The 19,073-nt window shown below is 62.2% G+C and overlaps 1 protein-coding gene and 1 long non-coding RNA gene across 7 annotated transcripts in view; one reads left to right on the top strand and one right to left on the bottom strand.

The window, feature by feature from the left end:
- Window positions 1-6,520, top strand: part of GLI4 (GLI family zinc finger 4) — a 15,784-nt gene extending 9,264 nt beyond the window's left edge. For 2 of the 5 annotated variants that reach the window (XM_011220475.3, XM_034663490.1), the window contains 3 exons: window positions 1,298-1,459; window positions 4,590-4,706; window positions 5,491-6,520. In XM_011220475.3, coding sequence (XP_011218777.3) covers window positions 1,298-1,459; window positions 4,590-4,706; window positions 5,491-6,404 — 1,193 coding nt within the window. In that variant the 3' untranslated portion in view covers window positions 6,405-6,520. Of the gene's footprint in view, window positions 1-29; window positions 913-1,297; window positions 1,460-4,589; window positions 4,707-5,490 lie in introns of those variants that run through there. The other 3 variants (XM_034663493.1, XM_034663492.1, XM_034663491.1) reach the window with 3 other exon arrangements.
- Window positions 6,521-12,871: 6,351 nt separating this feature from the next.
- Window positions 12,872-19,073, bottom strand: LOC117802785. 2 transcript variants are annotated; one of them, XR_004626327.1, is made up of 2 exons: window positions 18,736-19,073; window positions 12,872-15,784 (listed from the first exon to the last, which is right to left on the bottom strand). It is a non-coding gene; the product is annotated as an uncharacterized LOC117802785 (long non-coding RNA). The 2 variants fall into 2 exon arrangements; XR_004626328.1 differs by lacking the exon at window positions 18,736-19,073 and adding an exon at window positions 15,906-18,683.

Below are 19,073 nucleotides of genomic sequence, written 5' to 3'. Positions count from 1 at the left end.
CCGGGCGCAGAGGAGGCCTCCGCGGGGTGGCGGGCCGCAGCGGGCGCACCGGCCCCCGGCGAGCGCGGGGGTCCGTGTGCGGGGCGCCTCCCCACGCCCCCGGAACCGCGGGGACGGAGCCGGCGCTGTGCCCACTTTGCAGGTGGGACGCGGAGGCTCAGAAAAGTCCGCGGCCGGGGGCGTGAGCGCCGGACTCGGCCGGGCAGGCTGCGCCCTGCCGCCCAGCGCCCCGAGATCGGGCCCTTCCCCGCGGGGCTCAGGCTCCAGGCCGGGAGCAGAAGGGGCGGGAAGGTCTGCTCCTGGCCGTGGCGTCTGTGTCCCCTCCTCCTGCCGCCGTTCGCAGCAGTGTGGGCGTGGAACCTGCGCTCGGAGCTCGTGTAGGCGGCACCCCCGCGCGGACAGCCAGGGTGGGGGGCGTGCCCCTTCCCTGCTAAGTCCGGGAAGCCAACTGAGTGACTTGAGCTGAGACTTAGGAGGCTGAGGGCCCGCACCCAGATGTCATGACTGTCGCCCTACCCCGTGTCCCCCTGTGTGCACTTCCTTGAGTGCCCGTGACCCTTCCATCATTAGGGAATGCGGTCTGCCGAGAGGGCCCAGGCGCTGGCCGGGAGCCGTGTGGGGGCTGCCTCCCCACCTCCTCGAAGCAGCCATTGCTTAATGAACTTCTGTCCTTCTTGGGTCCTCTTCACACCCTCATAAGGAATCCTGCTTCACCACAGTGCGAAAGAAAAACCCTCCTTACACTGGACCAAACCGTTATTGCAAACCGAATTAAAGCCAAGTACCTTCGATCCCAGAGGAGGCTCAGAGCACTGTGGGCCGCCCTGTGGTTTCCAGCCCGCAGCCCTTGGGGCTCCGCAGGGTCTGAGGAAGGCAGTGTTCCTCTCAGGAATTGTCACGTTAAGATTCCAGGTAGAATGTTCATGCTCCGGCAGGCAGCGTTTGATTTCTCGCCCTTCTCCAGGGCCAGCAGCCCCCGGCTGTGCTGAGGGCGGTTTTTCAGGGAGATCCTGCATGCTTTAGGCTCTGGGTGGGGAGAACCATCCAGACCGTTGCTCGGATGACAGCGTGGGCTTGGTCCCTGCGGGAATGCTGGTGCTGTTCACATGGCAGGATAAACATCCCAGGAGCCCAGTTGCTCTCACCCCAGGCCCCACATGGCACGTCCTGGCATCCCTGTTCCTCTCCCTCTGTGGAGCCCCCAGCTTCCCTGTGGCTGACGGGCAGCTGGCATTGACCCCGCCCTCCACTCATCCCTCTGACCCCCCTCATCCTGCCATGGTTTTCATTTCCCCAGGTCCCAGGTGCGCATACCTTCAGCCGGCCTTGGGGAAGATGGCGACCCTGGGGTATGGTCAGGAGCCCCCTCGTGTCCCGTCCCCTGTCAATCTTGCACCACCAGGGACACCTGGAACCCACCACCGCGAGGCCCGGCTTCACCTCCAAGGTCATCAACACGGTACTCACCCTGCACTGTGCTCCTTCCGCCTCCCTGCACCGTTTGCCCACCCCACACCACTGGCATTGCAGGCTGCAAACAAGGCAGCTCACTGGGTGCTCTCTGGGTGCTGGGGCTCCCGCACCCTCGCACTTGGGTGGGGACAGGCAGCAGTGGTTAAGGCCAGAGACTGGGCCTTGTGAGCGACGGCCCCCATAGTCCCCTGGGACTGTGTTTTGGGGGATTAGGGAAGAGCAACCTCAGTGGTAGGGCCCTGTGTCCTCCCATCTACCTTTATGGGCCTTTGCTGCCACCCCAAGAAAATAGCATCCGGAGTTCTGGGCAGGCTGGTTTGGGTTGGGGTCCCCCCGGGACCTGCAGGGATGGGGCTGCCAGCCTGTCCCACCCTCCTGGCAGGGTCTCAGGATGTCAAAGGATAGAAGTAGCCAGTGACTGATGGGGCATCGGGGGCGGAGAGGATGTCCAAGCCCCATGACATGGGGTGCCCCTGGGTCCTGCTCACACTCAGCCATCAGGAAGTCCCAGGGGCTTTGTCCGTGCCCCACGTGCCACAGGAGGCCTGGCCTCACTCCTCGCATTTGAGGACCCAAATGAGCTGATGACTGCCAGGTTGAGGGCCTGGGCATGCTTCATCCCACCTGTGTCCTGAAGAGCTGGCCCTGAGCCTGGGGTCGGGGGGGGGCTTGCTCTGCATCCGGGGCTCCCTGGCGAGTCTGGCAATACAGGGAGTGATGTGATGACGGTGGAGATGCGCCAGCTCCGTGCCGAGGGCACTGCGCGGGCTGTCTTAAAGCCCGGTGACCACCCTCGGGGGCATGAACAGATGAGGATGGTGAGGCCCACAGAGGTCACACGGAGCTAGGGAACATGGGATTCCCCCCCAGCTCAGTCCGGGGTCAGAACAGGAGCGGCTCGTAGCCATGCCCTGGGCTGCGCCTGGCTCAGGGGTTGCTCCCGGCCTCCTGCCCGTCCCCGTGGTGGCCAGGCTGGGGGTGTGAGGGGTATTGCTGGGTGCTGCCGGGAAGGAGCACACACACTGCGGCACAGCTGCCTCTCCCCACAGGTTTCAGGGCCTCTCCCAGACCCTCCCATGGCTGTGCCCCCTGACCCCATGCAGTCAGGATTCCGGGGCCCACTCTTCACCTCCAGTTTCTCATGCCACCCTTCACAACAGGCCTGGCAAGGTAGAACCTCCTGTCCCCATGTTTCTGACAGGGACGTGGAAGCCCAGACGTGAGCCAGTGGAGGCCGGTAGGATTCAGAACGCGTCAGTCTGACTCAAGCCCAGGGCCATCAAGCCCGCCTCCCCCCACCGGGCCCAGCAAGCTGTGGCTTGTGGTTCTTAACTGGCAGGACATAGGACCGGGGAGGGGCTGTCCTGGAAGACATGCTGACCCAGCCAGGTCTGCTGGATGAGAAGACTGGCCCCCAGGGTGCGGGTCCTCCAGCCCACACAGAGTGGGGCTGCCCCTGATCCAGCAAGAGCCTGAAGGCCGGGCTCAGTCCCCCGAGTCGCAGCCAAGTGCCCTCAAGTGCCCAGGGGCCCTGCGTGGGCTGCCGCCAACAGCTTCAGCACTCTCTGTACTTTTCAGAAACAGAGTGTGTGGGGGGGCTGCCCGCAAGGAAAACAACCAAGATGGACCTTTAAGAAGAGGGGGTGGGGCCTCTGGCAGGCTCTGAAGGAGGAGGTGTGGCTGGAGGGTGACAGAGCCCAGGGAGATCCAAGGGGCCAGAGGGAGGACAGGGGATGCCTTCCTCCCCTCCTCATGGGGACCAGCCCAGCAGGGAGAGCTGGGCCCCGTGACCAAGGTGCTGTGCAGGGCAGAAGCTGCTCCTTGCAGTCTCTGGACCTCGTTGCCTTTGCTGGTGAGTTCCTCTGTGCACTGGGGTCCACACGTGCCCTCAGAGGAAAGACCCCAGCATCTCAGGAACCTGCCCAGGGTCCTCCAGCCAGTGAGGCCAGGACTTCTGGAGCCCCAGCCTCCCAACTCCCAGACAAGAGTGGGTGAGGTGGGCCACAGAGAGTGTTGGGGGTGCGGTCTGCCCTGCGAAACCTGGGATCCCTCATGACCACCCCAGGGCTGGATCCCACCAGTCTCCCACATCACCTCACGCAAAGAGCCAGTGTTGAAATCTCTGTGACTGGGCACAATGCTGGGGGGGGGGTCATTTGTCAGCTACAGCGGGCAAGGGGAGCGGCATGGGCACCACGCACTCGGCCTGGTCCCTGGGGGTGGGGGGAAGCTGGTGAGGTCATGCAGCAAAGAGTTGGCGTCCACTCCTCCCCAAGCCTCCAGAGCAGGGAGTTAGGCAGGTGGGGTCTGGAACAGGACAGACATTGGGAGCCAGGGCTGTGCTGGGCTGGCCAAGGGGCCTGGCACAAGGCTGTGCCTGCCAGGACCTGTGCTTCCAGAACTTGTTCTGGAAGGTGTGGTCTGGAGCCCTGTGGTAGGAGGGGCAGCTTGTGGGCAGGTGCAGGTGACAGAGAAGGAGGAGCAGCCCCAGGGTGGGCAGGTACCAGCTCCCCGGAGGTGGGGAGGAGCCGTGGGGCCAGGGCAGCGCCATCCCCCAGCCAGGAGCAGGCCTTCCAGACAGGGTGCCTGGCCTCAGCACCCGAGACCTGAACTCTGACCCCACCCCAGCTCACTCCTCCCCGTGTCCACATCCAAGCATGGACTTTCTGTGCCATTTTACAAACAAGGAGCGCCCCTTCCAGCCAGAAAAGCCCCCCGCCCTCCTGGCCCCAGCACTCCCTCCTTCGGAAGGCCGGCCCCTGCAGTGTGGCGTCCACGAGAGCCCCAGGCCTGGGGGCCTCCATGTCGGCAGAGCGGGTGCAGGGTCACAGCCTCCCCGGGAGTGACGGGAGAAGGGAATGTGTGGAGGTTGCAGCCCAGAAAGGCCTGTGTTCCCAGGACCGCCCCCCGCCCCCACTCCGGAGCAGCCAAGCAGTGCCTTGGGGCCCCTCCCTCTCAGGGAAGGAGTGTCACGTGGCTGCGCGTGGCTCTTGGAGCACCGGCCCCACGGGGCCACCAGGAGGGCAAGGAGGCGTGTTGCGTGACGAGCAGCCGAGTGAGGCCTGGGCTAGGTAGGAGAGGAGGGGGAGATGAGCCCCCACCCCCTGTGCCCCCAGACTCCGCTGGCGGCGGCCCTGAGGCGCTCTCCCAGCCACTGCCGGAGGAGCAGCTGTCCGGCCTGGATCTCCGAGATGCGGGGGAGGTCCGGATTGGCAGAGACACCTACCGGCCAGGTGAGCGAGCAGAACCCTCGTCCCGTCCCTGCCAAGGGCACTCACCATGGCTGCCACGTGCCAGGCGCTCTGCAGCGCCCACCGCCTCGGGCACCGGCCCTGCCTTAGTGCTGGCTTCTGTCCTCGATGGCCCCTGCCCCGTTCAGTTCCCGTCTGTCACTGACATTTCCCCGAGCCCAGGGCTGTCGCCAGTCGGCATCTCCGGCGCAGCAGCACGCCCCGCCCAGGCCAGCAGCCAGGGGGTCATCCTGGGTCCCCCTTCCCCACGTAGTGCCCTGGGCCTCCACGAGTCCCTTAAATTAAGCTCTGGTCCCCATCCCCTTCTCCCCACAGCCTGGCTGGGCTGCACTAATTCAGGCCCTCAGCCCCTTGCCACACACAACCCCCCCCCCGTGGAAGCCCTTGGGATGCCCCCTTGGAGTCTCTGTGCCCCCCAGGAGGTCCTCCCTGGGAGCAGACCCTCCCTGCCGCAGTGCCAGGAGATCCCCGGGGCAGCAGGGGAACCGGGCCAGGAGACGGTTGTGGAGTTCTGGAGTGGCCTGGGCCTGCAGAGCCTCAGGGGAGGGGCCGCACCCCTGCGGGGAACCTGGGCAGCACCTTCTGGAGCAGGGTGCTTTGCCGCTCGGCTCTGGGGCTAAGTCGGGGGGGGGGGGGTTGTCCACCTCGGTCCGCCCTCACCCCGGCCCCCAGCACCGCGGCGCCCCCTGCCGGTCCCATCAGCTGGCACGGAGGGGGAGGCCGATGCCCGCGCGTGTGCCACCTGCCCCTCCCTATCTCCTTTCAGACTCGGAGGCAGAGCCGGAGCAGCCTCCGTCATCTCCCCGCCCGCGCCATCCCGAGGACGAGGTGGACCAGGCCGGGGGGGCACTGAGGACCCTCCTGAGGAGCCTTCCCCGTAGACCCAAGTGTGCGGACCGCTTCGGGCAGGAGTCCAGCTTGGAGCGGCCCACCGGCCAGCCGCCGGGGACCGCGCCCTGCTCCCAGAAGAGGGGCCCCTGGCGCATGACGCTGCTGCCCCAGGGAGCCTCGGGGACGGCGGCGGAGCCCGAGCGGGCCGGCGAGCCGGAGGGCGGCCGGGAGTCGGCGCCGGGGGGCCCGCGGGGCGGGAAGCCACACCGCTGTGAGACGTGCGGCAAGAGCTTCAAGTACAAGTCCCTGCTGCTGAAGCACCAGCGCATCCACACGGGCGAGAAGCCGTACGCGTGCCACGAGTGCGGGAAGCGCTTCCGCGGCTGGTCGGGCTTCATCCAGCACCACCGCGTGCACACGGGCGAGAAGCCGTACGAGTGCGGCCAGTGCGGCCGCGCCTTCAGCCACAGCTCGCACTTCACGCAGCACCTGCGCACCCACAACGGCGAGAAGCCCTACAAGTGCGGCGAGTGCGGCCAGGCGTTCAGCCAGAGCTCCAACCTGGTGCGGCACCAGCGGCTGCACACGGGCGAGAAGCCGTACGCCTGCAGCCAGTGCGGCAAGGCCTTCATCTGGAGCTCCGTGCTCATCGAGCACCAGCGCATCCACACTGGCGAGAAGCCCTACGAATGCGGCGAGTGCGGGAAGGCCTTCCGCGGCCGCTCGCACTTCTTCCGTCACCTGCGGACCCACACGGGCGAGAAGCCCTTTGCCTGCGGCGCCTGTGGCAAGGCCTTCGGCCAGAGCTCCCAGCTCATCCAGCACCAGAGGGTCCACTACCGGGAGTAGCGGGGGTTCCAGGGGGAGGTTGTGGAGGGAGGGCTCCTGCTTACCCCTCTTCCTGAGCCGCACAGCCAGCCCCGCACGCCCAGTGGCCCAAATAAATTCTTTTTAAGTGATGGAAATGGGAGTCGCTCCTGCCTGTCTCTGGAGAGGAGTGGCTGGCGTGTGGTCCCCCGGGGCCTGAGGTCCAGAGGCCTCCTGACTTAACCTGGACCCATAGCCAGGTGTTTCCGGGGGCAGAGAGCCGCAGTGGGGCGGGCGAGAGGTCCGGTGGTGGCTGCCCGAGGCGAATGCCTCCTGTCCATTACCTTGAGCCATATGCCAAGCGGGCCAGGCTTCACAGCTGCCTCCAGCCCCCAGGAGAGGGGGGCACAGGGTGTTCGCCTCCTGACAGGCAGAGACCTCTGCGGCTGTGGCCAGGCCTTGGCTTTGGCCCTCCTCAGACCTCTCCTGTAGCTGTCAGGCTTCCAGCCCGAGGGACAGGAGAGCTCAGCTGGGTGGGGGAGTGTGCACTTCTCCTGCCCCACCTGCTCCCTGCTGAATACTTCGGACCGACCCCTACCCACATTGAGCAGCTGCCCAGCCCGTTCCCTGGCTGCAACTCAGAGCCTCACCTCCCCAGTTCCAAGCCCGAGGGCCCTGTGGCTGGGCTGCCTCACCTCTCTGGGCCACACTCCCAGGGCCCCGTGGCCACCGATCACTTTGGACTCCCTTGCCATGCGCCCCCACTTGGTGAGAGCAGCTGTAAGGGAGAGAAGTCAGGCAGTCTCTGCATCAGCTTCAGGGCTCAAGGCACCTCCTTAGTCACCTATGCTGGTGCGCTGTGGCCTGAAAGAGGAGGGAAAGCTGCCTTCTGCCCACTCTTGGCTCCCCCTAATACCGCGAGGGTAATGTGGGGCCTCGGCACTCCAGGAGCCCGCACGCACAGCCCCTAGGGCTTCACGGGGGTCAGAGGCAGCAGCCCGTGCTCTGGAAGGGTCATCCTGCCACCTCTGTGCAGAGGCTGCCCTGGGATGCCAGAACCACAACTAGACCTGGTAGGCGGCCACCAAGAGCAGAGACTGGAGGTCCTGCACACCGCCCTAGACTGTCCCCCAGACGTCCGTGCCCCATGCACCTGTCTGCAAGGACTGGGTGGGGCGGGGCCTGCATTGGCGGACTGGGCCCTTTTGTTCTCTTGAGCCCCTTAACTGAATGGGGCCCACCCACAGAGGAGAGAGCGGCCCGTTTCACTCAGTCTGCTAATTGAAATGTTCATCTCATCCAGAAACAGCTTTACAGACAAACCCAGAATAATGTTTGACCAAATATCTAAGCACCCACGGCTTAGTCAAGTCGACACAACCACAGCAAGGATAAGAACTGTACTCAATGCCATAGGGTTGGCCTAATTCCTGCTGCTACAGATAGGCTCTCACCGTGACGGAGCAGAGCTTAAAGCAGCCTCAGATCCACCTCCTCTTTTAGCCACAAGAGGGGCAAGGGCTCTTCTCGGGCCCCGGCAGCCTGGACACATCCCCGGAAGGGCTCTGCTGGGTCCTGTGGGGGGCTTGAGCCATTCACCATCCATCCCTGGGCCGGGGGCTGGGACCAAGAAGCTGGGCTCAGAGATGGCTCTCAGCCTCTCAATCACACCACCTTCCCCGGGCGGCTTGCCGGGCTGCGCAGACTGAACCGTAAGTGCTCACACACTTGTCTTTTTCCGTTGATACGCAACATTCTGTATTGCGCTACCCCAGGGTTTCAGGCTTCGAGACCCTAGCTGAACAAGAGCGAGCCCAGAGGGGGGAGCACCTGCTGTGTGCCCTGTGCCCCTAAGCAGGTGGGTAGCTAGCTCCCAGCATCCAGCTTCTAAGGACACCCAGGCTACTCCATAGGCCAGCTCTGCCACTCACTTCTGTGCCACCTTGGGCAAGGTACCCCCGGTCTTTGAGCTGCACTGGTATCCTGCATGTGACTCTGTATCACAAGGTTCGTGTGAGCACTGAGATCATGTGGGGAACAAGCACAGCACGGGCCAGAGTCAGAAGTTAACAAATAGGAGCCCTAACCCACACAGCCACCATCTGGAAAATAATTACATCCTTTGCCATGAAAATTCATAACATTTATGCATTCACTCCAGTAACCCTCCCTCTCTCTCTTTTTAAGATTTTGTTGATTTATTTGAGAGAAGAGAGAGAGAACGCACAAGCAGAGGGAAGGACAGAGGCAGAGGGAGAAGCAGACTCCCCACTGAGCAGGAAGCCTGCTGCGGGACTCCATCCCAGGACTCCCAGACCATGACCCGAGCAGAAGTCAGATGCTTTACAGACTGAGCCACCCAGGCGCCCGCAGTAATCCTTGCTTGGGCACCTGCACTGTGCTGGCCGTCCCCACCTCGGAGATGGCGGTCCACGCACCGAGTCTCATCCAGCCGCGTCCTCGGTGCAGCTGGGTGTGGCTCTGTGCGTCTGCAGCACGACTCAACAGTCACTAGGAGTCACCCAAGTGCATCAGTGATGGATCCCCTCGGCTTTATCTTGTAAACCCAAGGTTGTCGTCTAAACCAGATCTGGCAGCGTTTTCCCGACGCTAGTGAAAACCAGGCAAACTGCACTTCCCAGAGACCCCTGTGTAGGAGTGTCTCTGACTGGGATCTCTGAGCTGGACCCGGACCTGCGGAGGGGTGAATCCGGGCGGGGGTCTCGCGGCTGGGGGAGGGACGGGCTGGACACACACCCTGCTCGACGAAGCTTTGCACTGAAAAAACCGGCAGCGGGGTGGACAGCGGCGGAGAGGAGAGTTCCGCGGGGCCGCCAGGCTGGAAGCGCAGAGGAGCGCGTCCCTCCCTCCCCGCTGCACCGCCCGCTCCGTCTGGCGCCCCTAGCGGCGGAGCCCCGCATGGCGGTACCGGCCTGGGAAGCGGGGTCTGCAGAGCCAGGCGGGAGGGAGGCCGGCCCACGAGCGCGGGTGGAGGCGAGGGACAAAATTTAATGTCTGGTGCCACTTGCATTTGAGTGTTATTCAGAAGATAAATGCTAAAGGCCACGATTTAGTCACTGCTTAGACAGATGGCCTCAAGCGAGATTTTGCAGGAAGTCCTCACCCACATGCAGCCATCGTCCATCCGAGAGCCTCAGACACGGGGCCACAGGTGCGGACCGGCCCCCAGTCAGAGCTGGAAACGTAGTGCACTCGAGAGACAAGGTGGATGTGGTGGCCGGGGCGGGGCACGGGCTGGAGCTCAGGTGTTAGGAAGCACCAGAAACATCTCAGTACAGAGACATGCACCCGAAGGGGATGGACCCTTAGTTGTGGCGTCAGATGCAACAACACGCCGGAGAGTTTGGGGGGCGAAAACCTCAGCAACGTGGGGAACGTGCGAGGCGTTCAGCGCTAGCTCAGGCTACGTTCCACATCAGAGAGTTCACACCGGAAAGAAGCCAACGAGTGGACAAGACTCGTCGAGGCCTTTGGTTAGAGGGTCTGGCTGTCGGGGATCAGAGTTCACAAGGAGAGAGAGCCTCTGAATGTAGTGAATGTGGAGAAGCGTGCTGGCTCACAGCGGAGTCAGAGTGGGGACCGTGGACGCAGGGCTCGTGGACGGGCATCCGTAGTCTGCACTAGAGAACCTCGTCGCTGTCATCATGCAGGATAGAACCATCGCTGAACACTTTCAGCATCTGAGGAATACCAGCCAGACAGCCCGCACCCACCCCCGCAGGGGCCACAGCAAAGCCTTCAGGCAAGGATCTAGTGCCCCCAGACACCAGCACTGCCACCAGGGAAGCAGCAGGAGGTGAAGCTCTCCTTCCCTCCTGTTCCGCCAACGCCACAGCCAGGGCGCTCCCTCCAGAGGCCTGTGTGCCTCCCCCACACGCTGAGCCCAGCTACCCTCCCTTGCAACAGGCAGAGAGTGTCTCCTGTCGCTGCTACAGGTCCCACCAAGAAGTCCAAGAGAGGCAGGCTTCTCTACGCAGTCTTTTCAGACAGTGGATACATTTCAACCATTTTTCCCAGCCTTGCCCTCCCTGTTGGTCAAGCTGGACCTCCTTGGAGAGGCTCCATACACCCCTGTCTTGGCATTGGAGGTCTCATGCTGGGCTCAGCGAATTCGTAGGAAGCTCTGGCCTCCCGTAAGTCCCCTTGCCTTGCATTTTCTAGGATCTGATTTCGTGGGGTGTGAGCACCCACTGAGGGGCCACATGGTCACATCACCTGGGGAGCCTGCTGGACAACACAGCTTCCCAGGCCCCATCCCGGGGAGACAGATGAAGTAGGCCCGGACTAAAGCAGGGACTCTGGTTTATTTCCAACACCCCCAGTGACAGTGACAGTGCTCCAGGATGGGAACCTCTGGTCTCACCCGCCCTCAAAGGAGGAGGACCTGCGCGGGCAGGTTCAACTCAGCCACCTCCTGGCCAGGCCCTGGGACTCCCGGATGGACAGCTCTGGCGCGCCCAGCTGTCCCAGCCTCGGGCTCTTTCCTAAGCACTCAGCGCCTTCGGCCGGCCGCAGCGTTCTTGGACTTGCCGTAGCGGTGGACGGCGATGCCCTCGCCCCTGTCCGAGTCCAGGCTGCAGCGACGCGCAGCGTCCGCGGGCCTTCCCGCTGCCCTCCGCCATTCCTCCCCCGGACCACTCCAACCACCCACAGACCAGGGGGTCTTCTCGAGTCAGACACTGGGTAGGTCCCTCGCTTGCTCCCCAAAGCCCTTCCTACGGCCTTCAGGGCCCTACATGCACTTCTCAGATCTCATGCCCCCAAAGATCTCATGCCCACCGCCCCGCGCAACCCCGCACCTCGGACAGCTCCAGGACCCGCTCTCAGACTCTCCCGCGCCTTCGCGCGGGTCCCTGGAGCGAGTCCTCCGAGCTTCCTAGAGCGCCCGGAAGTGCCGGCGCTGCGGGGCGGGACTTCCTGTGGGCGGGCCGCGCGCCTGCTGCTTCGCGAAGACAGGTTCCGCGATCTTCTCTAGCCTTCCGTCCTGCCGTCGCCGCCCCGCCCGGTACCGCCGGAGTCCGCCCGGCTGGAGCTGCGGGAGGGAGCCGCCGAAGCTGCAGCGCGGGGCGGGCCGGTTCCCAGCCTCGAAACTCCGCAGGCGGCGGCTCCTGGGAGAGCGCCCGCCCGGCGGGTGTCGGCGCAGAGCCGCCCGTGGGCCCCGGTCCGCAGCGTCCGCGGCGCCCTCCGAGGGGCCAGGCCCTCGCTGCGCAGCCTGGGCTCCGGGGACGGCGCGCTGCCCTCTCCCGCCCTACTTGTCGTCCCTCGGGCCCCGCATCTGAGCAGAAACTGAAGCCCGGTCTTGAAAGAGCGCAGATTTTAACAGACTCTTAGTTTCACGGGGAGAGGCAGTCGCGCTCTTTAAAGACATTTTGGAAAGTAGGGGGAGAATGGAGCACGCCCCCGCCCCGAAAGAACTCACTCGGCGGCTGCAGGGGGTGTTGGCATTCTCAGCCACCGTCCACGCTCTGGGGCTGACTGTTGCCGCTGTTTAAACAGTGGACTCCGTGCTTAACCGCGCCCTAAAATAACATTCCTGTCCCGCAGGGTTCAGGCTTGCCGGGAGCGGCGCCCCAGCACCCCTGACTTAGAGGCAGGAAACCAAGGCTCGGAGAAGACTTAACCACAGCCTCAGTGTGAACGCAGACTTGGGACCCTGAGGCCGATGCCCCCCACCCACACAGTTTGCTGTAACCACTGGTGGACGCACCATCCACTTGCTCAGCACTGTGTGCCAGGCCCCAGGTGCCTAGATGGAAAGCTGTGGTCTCTCCCGTGGACGAGCCACACAGCCCAGAGGAGCTAGGAGGGGACAAGTGTCCACATATGCCCGTGGACTTGCAGCTCTTTCTTAGGTCTCAGGCAGGTGAACTCATTTGTCCAAATTATGCAGCTAGTACCTGCCGGTGACAGCATCTGACGGTGTTCCTGACCCCAGGTTCAGGGCTTCCTGTCCGGCCACCCTGCATTCTGTATGCAGCACCACTGCAAGGCCACTGTCCTTCTCAGTGCACCTGACCCTCAGGCTGCCCCATGGAATAAGCACCCCCTGGTTCACAGGGCAGCAACCTGCCAGAGAATGGTGGACGGTGAGCCAAACCTGGGAACAGACTGAGTGACCCGCAGGCACAAGGCAGATTGCTTCCCGGGACCCCAATCCACTTGTCCACCCAAGCAGCACCCCTCTACCAGCTCCTGCCTGGGAGAGGGCACACCGTGATGGAGCAGGCTGCATTTCTTACGTCTCTGAAAGCTCTAGAACACTCTCCGTGGTCCTTACACTTGAAGAGCAGCTCAGGTATCTGTAAAATTCTTGGGGTGTGTGTTTGTGGTTTGGGGTTTTCCCCTGCAGGCCTCTCCTGAGCCTGTCCCACGTTGGCACTGTGGGGCCTCATCACTCTTTCCTTGACCCTGAACTTGAATAACTTCACCACGATACATGGCTGCTTTGGGACACTGTACATTGATTTTTCCTGGGATGGAGTGGCTAATATTTTTAATTTTTTTATTCGGTTATAATTTAACATATTTAAAACTCCCACATCTTAAGTGTCCTGCTTGACTTTTTACTTGTTTCCTCTCCTGTAAAGCCACCCAGTTCAAGACATAGAACTTTTCAGAACCTGCCCCCCCCAGCCGGTACTTCCAAGGTGACCACTGTTCTAGCCTTAACTTCAGATACGTGGAACCGTGACCTATGCAGTGCTTTGTGCCTGATTTCTGCGTTCAGCAGAGTGTTTCTGAGGCTCGCCCGTATGGCCCTGTGCGCTGCGGCCCGCCCTTCTGTGCTCCTGATGGACAGCTTTACTCCTTTCCATAATCGAAGGACCAGTCATCTTCTGCAGAAGAGCCATCGGGAAGCATCCTGCTTGTCTTCCTCTGCCTTCCACATCTTCTCGTCTTCTTCCAACTGTTGTCTTCCATTTCACTCTGTGAGGCTCCCTTAGACCCACCTTCCACCTCCCTGACTTGGCTTTCTGTTGTGTGAATTCAGCTTCCTGTTGCTTCTAACGTTTTTACTTCTGATAATACCTTTTTGTCTTACAGGAATAAACATTAAGTAATCCAGTGCATTTTCCTTTTTCACAAGAATTACCAAGAAATTAACAATGTACAATGAAATCCTAGTAAACTATTCTACGTTGTGCTTCGAAGAGGACTTTAAAAATTCTAAATAGCTTCTCAACATGAACACTTGTTTGACCCCATTTTTGCTTCTCGGGGTTGTTTCTTAGCTAGAACCCACTGGCAGCTCCAGGGCGGTCAGTGCAGCCGGGCTCCCGGCCCCCTGGTCCCCGCTCTCTCCGGCCGCAGAGCCCCTCCCACCCTCCTGCTCACACTTCATAAGCCGCTCGGGCAGCGCCCGCGGCCGCTGTCCCAACAGAGTCGGCGGCTCCTGCCTCAGATGCTGAGGCAGCCGTCGGCACGCTGGGCACCTGCCATCCAGCACCGCCGAGCCTCTGAGTGTCTCCCTTCTCCTCTGGGAGCACCCCAGGGGCAGGCACTATGATGCGGGGTCCGTGTGTGCATCCCCATCGTCCAGCTCAGCAGGAGCAGGCCCTCGGCCAGTTCTGCTAGATTCCACCGCACGCTGCGGGTTGAGACCAGCCCGGGCAGCCGCTGGGTCTCACTGTGCTGTGACTCCGCACCCCACACCCGCTGAACTGGCATTTTCCACTGGAGGGCCACCAGGGTGTCTCCCCTCCAGCCCTCTCTCAGCCCACATGCCATCTCCGATTGCGGGGGGCGAAGGCCTGGGTGGGCATGCCTGGGGCGCCTCACTGGCAGCAGTCCCCGTGCTGGCTAGGCTAGCCCCGCTGCAAGCTCCCCGGCCTCTGGAAGAATCGGGTCCTCGCACTGTGGGGTGATCCCTTGGCGTCTGCTCTCCTGCGTCTTCCTCCACGTAATGCCTTTCCTTCCATGTCTTTTCTGCATTTTGCTGATTCAACCTCTATCGTGACACTCGTTCCCTTGGTCCGAGCTCCTCGTGTTCGTCGGTCGGTCGTGCCACATGCAATTTCACTGCCCTGGGAGGAGCCATCTGGGCCTCTGGCTGCGCTAGCACCGCCCCGGGGGAAAGCAGGCGGCGGGGCCAGAGTGGCCTGGGCCTCTCAGCTGAGCATGCAGTGCGGCTGGCCGTGCGCTCTCCCACCGGCCCCTGCCCCGAGGCCCGCAGCTCCGGCGGTCGGCGGGCGGTCGGCGGTCCGGCCAGACCTGTCAGCCGGGGCCTCCCCCCGTTCCCGTTCCATTCACGCTGTTTTCAGCAGCCTGAGGCAAAGAAGTAAAGGCCCCTACGCAGTTACCTTTGATCAGAAGTCCTGGTTTCCTTTGCGGAAAAGTAAGCAGAGCCTAGAGTTCTCAGTGACTCTGCCGCGGCACACCGGCGCCGAGACGGCAAGAGGCAGAGCAAACGCGGGGCAGGGCGCATCTTTTCAGTCCCACACAGGCTGCCCCTGTGCAGGAAGCCCAGCGCTCAGAGCGGGCGCCGCGCAGTCGGGGGGGCGGCTCCCTGTCGTGCTTCGCGAAGCCGTTTGGGCGCCAGAACGCCACACGTGCTAACTTGCACCTTGCGGGTGCTCCTCACTACAGCCCCGCAGGGACCCACACCTGCAGCTCCGGAGCCTCCCAGGTGAGGCGTGACCAACAGGAGACCAGACTCCTGGCGCTAAAGCCGCGCTGATGTACACGTGGGGGTGAGGACGGTCCCAGGGCCCATCGCCAGCCCTTTCCCGTGTCCCCGCAATCCCTGCGTAACACCCCCTGATGCACACCCCTTCCTACCCCGGGCATCTGTCCTTGCTTCCTTTTTCCCTCACCACTGGCTCTAAGGAGACAATGTTGCTGCCCCAAAGTCTCTCCACGTGGTGGCTCACAGTCTGGTGACATTTGCACGCACCCCAGAACGAGGAGCAGAGACTCCTGCAGGAAACCTGGAGGAGACAGAGCCCCAGGTGTCGGCGGGGGGCAGAGCTCCCAAGGCTGGGGCCACAGGGCCAAGGACCTGCTGGGTCCTGCAGAAGCCGTGGGGGTGCCCAGGGGCTGGTGGGGCTGCCCGCAGGGAGGACAGGAACCATGAACACGAGCCCAGAGGCAAGAGCAGCCTCCCCGTGAGCCTGGTGACCCACCAGTTAGACTGGACAGGCGGGAGACGATGGAGCTGTGACCCCAGCTGGAGGGGTCCACTCGGTATCCGTGGACGCAGAGCTGGCCAACTGGCAATGACTGGAGCTCTGTGGTTTCCAGCCGCAGAGACTGGGTGCTGGTCTGTCGGCACAGAAGTAGCCAGGACTCCCCGGAAACAGTGAGGTACGTCACTTCCTTTTTCTGGGTGCCAGCTCCTTCCTCAGGAAATCCTCACTTCCTCCTCTGCAAAGTAGTCTCTTTCTCTCTCAGAGTCCTTACCACTAGAAGAGGCGACAGACACAGTGAGGGGCGACAGACACTCAGTGGAGGGAGGGACCACATGCATGATTGGGGCTGCAGGCCAGTCCGTGTGACTTTGGCCCTCAGTCCTTCAGCACCTACCTGGCCCAAATGACACCCCTCTGCTCCTCCAGGCACCTGGCAGGTCTTGGGGGCCCAGGGCCTGAACCCTTGAAGACAGGCGGACCACTGCCGAAGCAACAGTGTGAGTGACAGGAGCTGCTCGGCACCATCTGGGGCCCCACAGGCCTGGAAGGACCAGGGGCAGCCCCGAGAGGCAAGCACTGCTTCAGCAACCCAGGGAGTCCAGGTGTCCTGGTGGGGACCGGAACCTTGCTGTGACCAGCTCTCCCTGTCACCTTTCCACCTCTCATGTCTGCCAGGCCCTGTGTGGCCTTGGGCTCCAAAATGATCTAGGGGGACACAGGGAGAGCAATGCTCCCCAGAAGTAAAGGTGTGCTCTTGCCAGAATGCATAAGGGGAGGGGTCCGAGCAGAAGCAAACAACAGGCCCTGGAACCTGCTGGAAAAGAAAAATAGTGTGCAGCCCAGGATGGAGTCACCGCTCTAGCTGGCAATGAAAAAGCCCTCTTCTGGTTCCTGGCTGTCCGAGCAGTTCATGCAAGACAGGACTCAGACGCATGTTTTCTATTATATAAGCAAAGTATTTTGTAGAAAATTTGGGAAACGAGACAAATAGAAAGACGTCACAGTTCTCACCACGTGGCAGAAGTGTACTCTTCGAATTTGTTTATATCTGTACAAATCTTTTCTCCCAACCCTTTTTAGGCAGTTTGCAAACACCGAGTCCCTTGGTCTCCTAATGGTCTGGTGTGTGCTTCCTACACTTGGGTGTTCTCTTACGAAGCCACAGGACAGTCACCAGGACAGTCACCAGATTCAGGCACACTGGTGCAACACCGCACACAGCACCGCCCCCAGCTCTGCCTTTGTCCACTGCTGTCATTGCAGGGCTTTCCCTCCCCTCCAGCAGCCATGTCCTGCCTCCAGCTGCCATGTGTCCTCACGGTTCCTTAGTGTGATCAGTTCCTCTGCCTTTCTACTCAAGGATGGCTTACTAGTTGCAAAGGGAAAAGAGCAACCACACTGTGGAAAACCCAGACATTCTGACCACGTGATCAGAATCATCCCTAGCCAGTGATGAGCCGATGGACACAGTGAACACCTCACGGCAGTATTCCCTCTGGAGATGTAGGACCCGTGTCCAGTGACGAGGAAAGGGAACGAGGCTGTGGACAGCACAGGGGGAGCTTTCCAGGCTGGGCAGCAGAAGGAGCAAAGGCTGAGAGGGAGGCTGGGGCAGGCCTGGCATGTTCAGGGCACGACGCCTGGTCCCACAGCTGGGAGCTGGAGAGGTGGTGGGGTGCAGGCCAGCGCCAGGCTGATCACGGTCAGGTTGCACTGGGCACAGCAGATGGCATGGAGTTCCTAGCTTCTGGATTGCCAGCATCCTCCATGTCCACCACAGATGGCCCAGCCCAGCGTGATGCTGCCCCTCTTCCCGCCCAGCATCAGGGCCACTCGTCACCTGTGCTTCTGTTTGGTGTGTGGGGTTAAGGACACATGGCAGACACCAGAGCAAGAGGCTTTTGTAGGAGAATCTTGTAGAAAGAATCATTGTCAGGGAGCAGGTGAACGTTTCAAGGGGCCCTCCGAGCTCTGGGGTTTCTGTAAGCATGTCTGAATGAGGCTGATGAGAAGCCACAAAAGAAGTCATTGACAGGAAAGCACCCGGGGCACGGAAAGACAACTGTATGGTGCTTCGGGGACACGCCGTTCAAGCCCCATGACACAGACCTGTGGCAGACGCTGTAAAGGTTTCTCAGCAGCGATGAAACACGAGAGCACCCATTCCATCGAGAAACCCAAGAATGCAGGGCCTGTGGGAAAGCCTGCATCCCCAGCTAATGTGTCTGGAGACGCGAGAGAACTCCCACTTCCCACCCTCAGGCACCGAATCCTGCCAACAACCAAGTGAGTCTGGGAGCACATGCTCCCCCTTGGAGCCTCAGGAAAGACCCCAGCCCCCACCCACGCCTTCCTGGTACCCTGGGAGAGACCCAAACACAGACGTGGCTAGGCTGTGCCCAGACTCCTGACCCAAGCAAACAGATCACAAAGGCAGGGAAGCTAAAGGGACATCATTTTTGAAAGGCTACTCTGCTGTTTTGCTGCCAGGCCCATGACCCATCTTTGCCTGTGAGTAAGTCAAAGGTCGGTTCCCACTGCAAGCCGGAAGCAAGTTAATCATTCTCTGAGTTCTGTCCCAGGCCCCAAACACCTGGTAACACCTGAGAAGAGCCAGATCTCAGCCATGTCCCAGGAAATGAGCTTCAAACCAACCTAGGCTGACGCTGGCATCAAACCCCTGCCTTTGATGACTTATGGAATAACACCTGTTGTTCACCCCACACTCGCCTTTGATAGGCCCTTACCCTGGATTCACGAAGGAGCAGTACCCGGACCCCAAGCGACGACGGGGCTCACTTCCCCCGCAGTCTCCTAGATGCTAGGCCTGCTATTCTCCGTCACTTACACCACTCAGTAAACCGTTCCCACCTTCTCCGGCTCGCATCTGATTTCGGCCCTGCACGAAGTCTACAGCCCGCACGGCTGGTCCTGCGGGGCCTCCCCCGGGTCCTCGCGCCCTTACGTGGGCGGGCACTGAAAACCAGCAGTGAGGGAGACGGGGCGCAGGAGCGTCTGTGCAGCCGAGCCGGGGCCGCGCGCCAGGAGGGAGAGCCGCGAGGTGCGCGCGGCAGCAGTGCCGGCCAGGAAGGCGCGAAGCGGGCAGCTGCGGGGCGCCCTCCCCGCGGCGGACGCTCGCGGCCCCTGTCCCTGAAGGAGGTTTCCCCACATCCCTCCCCCGGCCCCCCGGATTCGGCCCACCTCCTCCCCCAGGGCGCCCCCACCTTCCTCCACCTGCACGGCCTTCGTCCACTCGTTCGTTCATCCCGCCGCCCCTGACCCCACCCGGGCCTGGCTGGAGGCGAGGGAGTTAAGACTTGGGAGGATCGCGGCTCTGGGAGGTTGGCGGGGCGGAGCGGGAGTGGTCCGTGAGGATGCCGCGACCGGAGCGAGCGCCTGGGCGCCCAGCTGGGGAGAGGACCCGGGGAGCAGCGGAGTGCACAGCCCTGCCGCGGCCTAGAGCGCCACCGGAAGTGCCCGCGCCGCGGCCGCCCAGGCAGCGGGTGCATAGTCCTCCTGCAGCCTAGAGCGTCACCGGAAGTGGCGCCCCGCCGCCCTGGAA

Source organism: Ailuropoda melanoleuca, chromosome 6 (assembly GCF_002007445.2).
Source record: "Ailuropoda melanoleuca isolate Jingjing chromosome 6, ASM200744v2, whole genome shotgun sequence".
NCBI classification, from domain to species: domain Eukaryota; kingdom Metazoa; phylum Chordata; class Mammalia; order Carnivora; family Ursidae; genus Ailuropoda; species Ailuropoda melanoleuca.
Note: the sequence above shows the minus strand (reverse complement) of the source record. Positions and strands in the feature narration are given on the sequence as shown.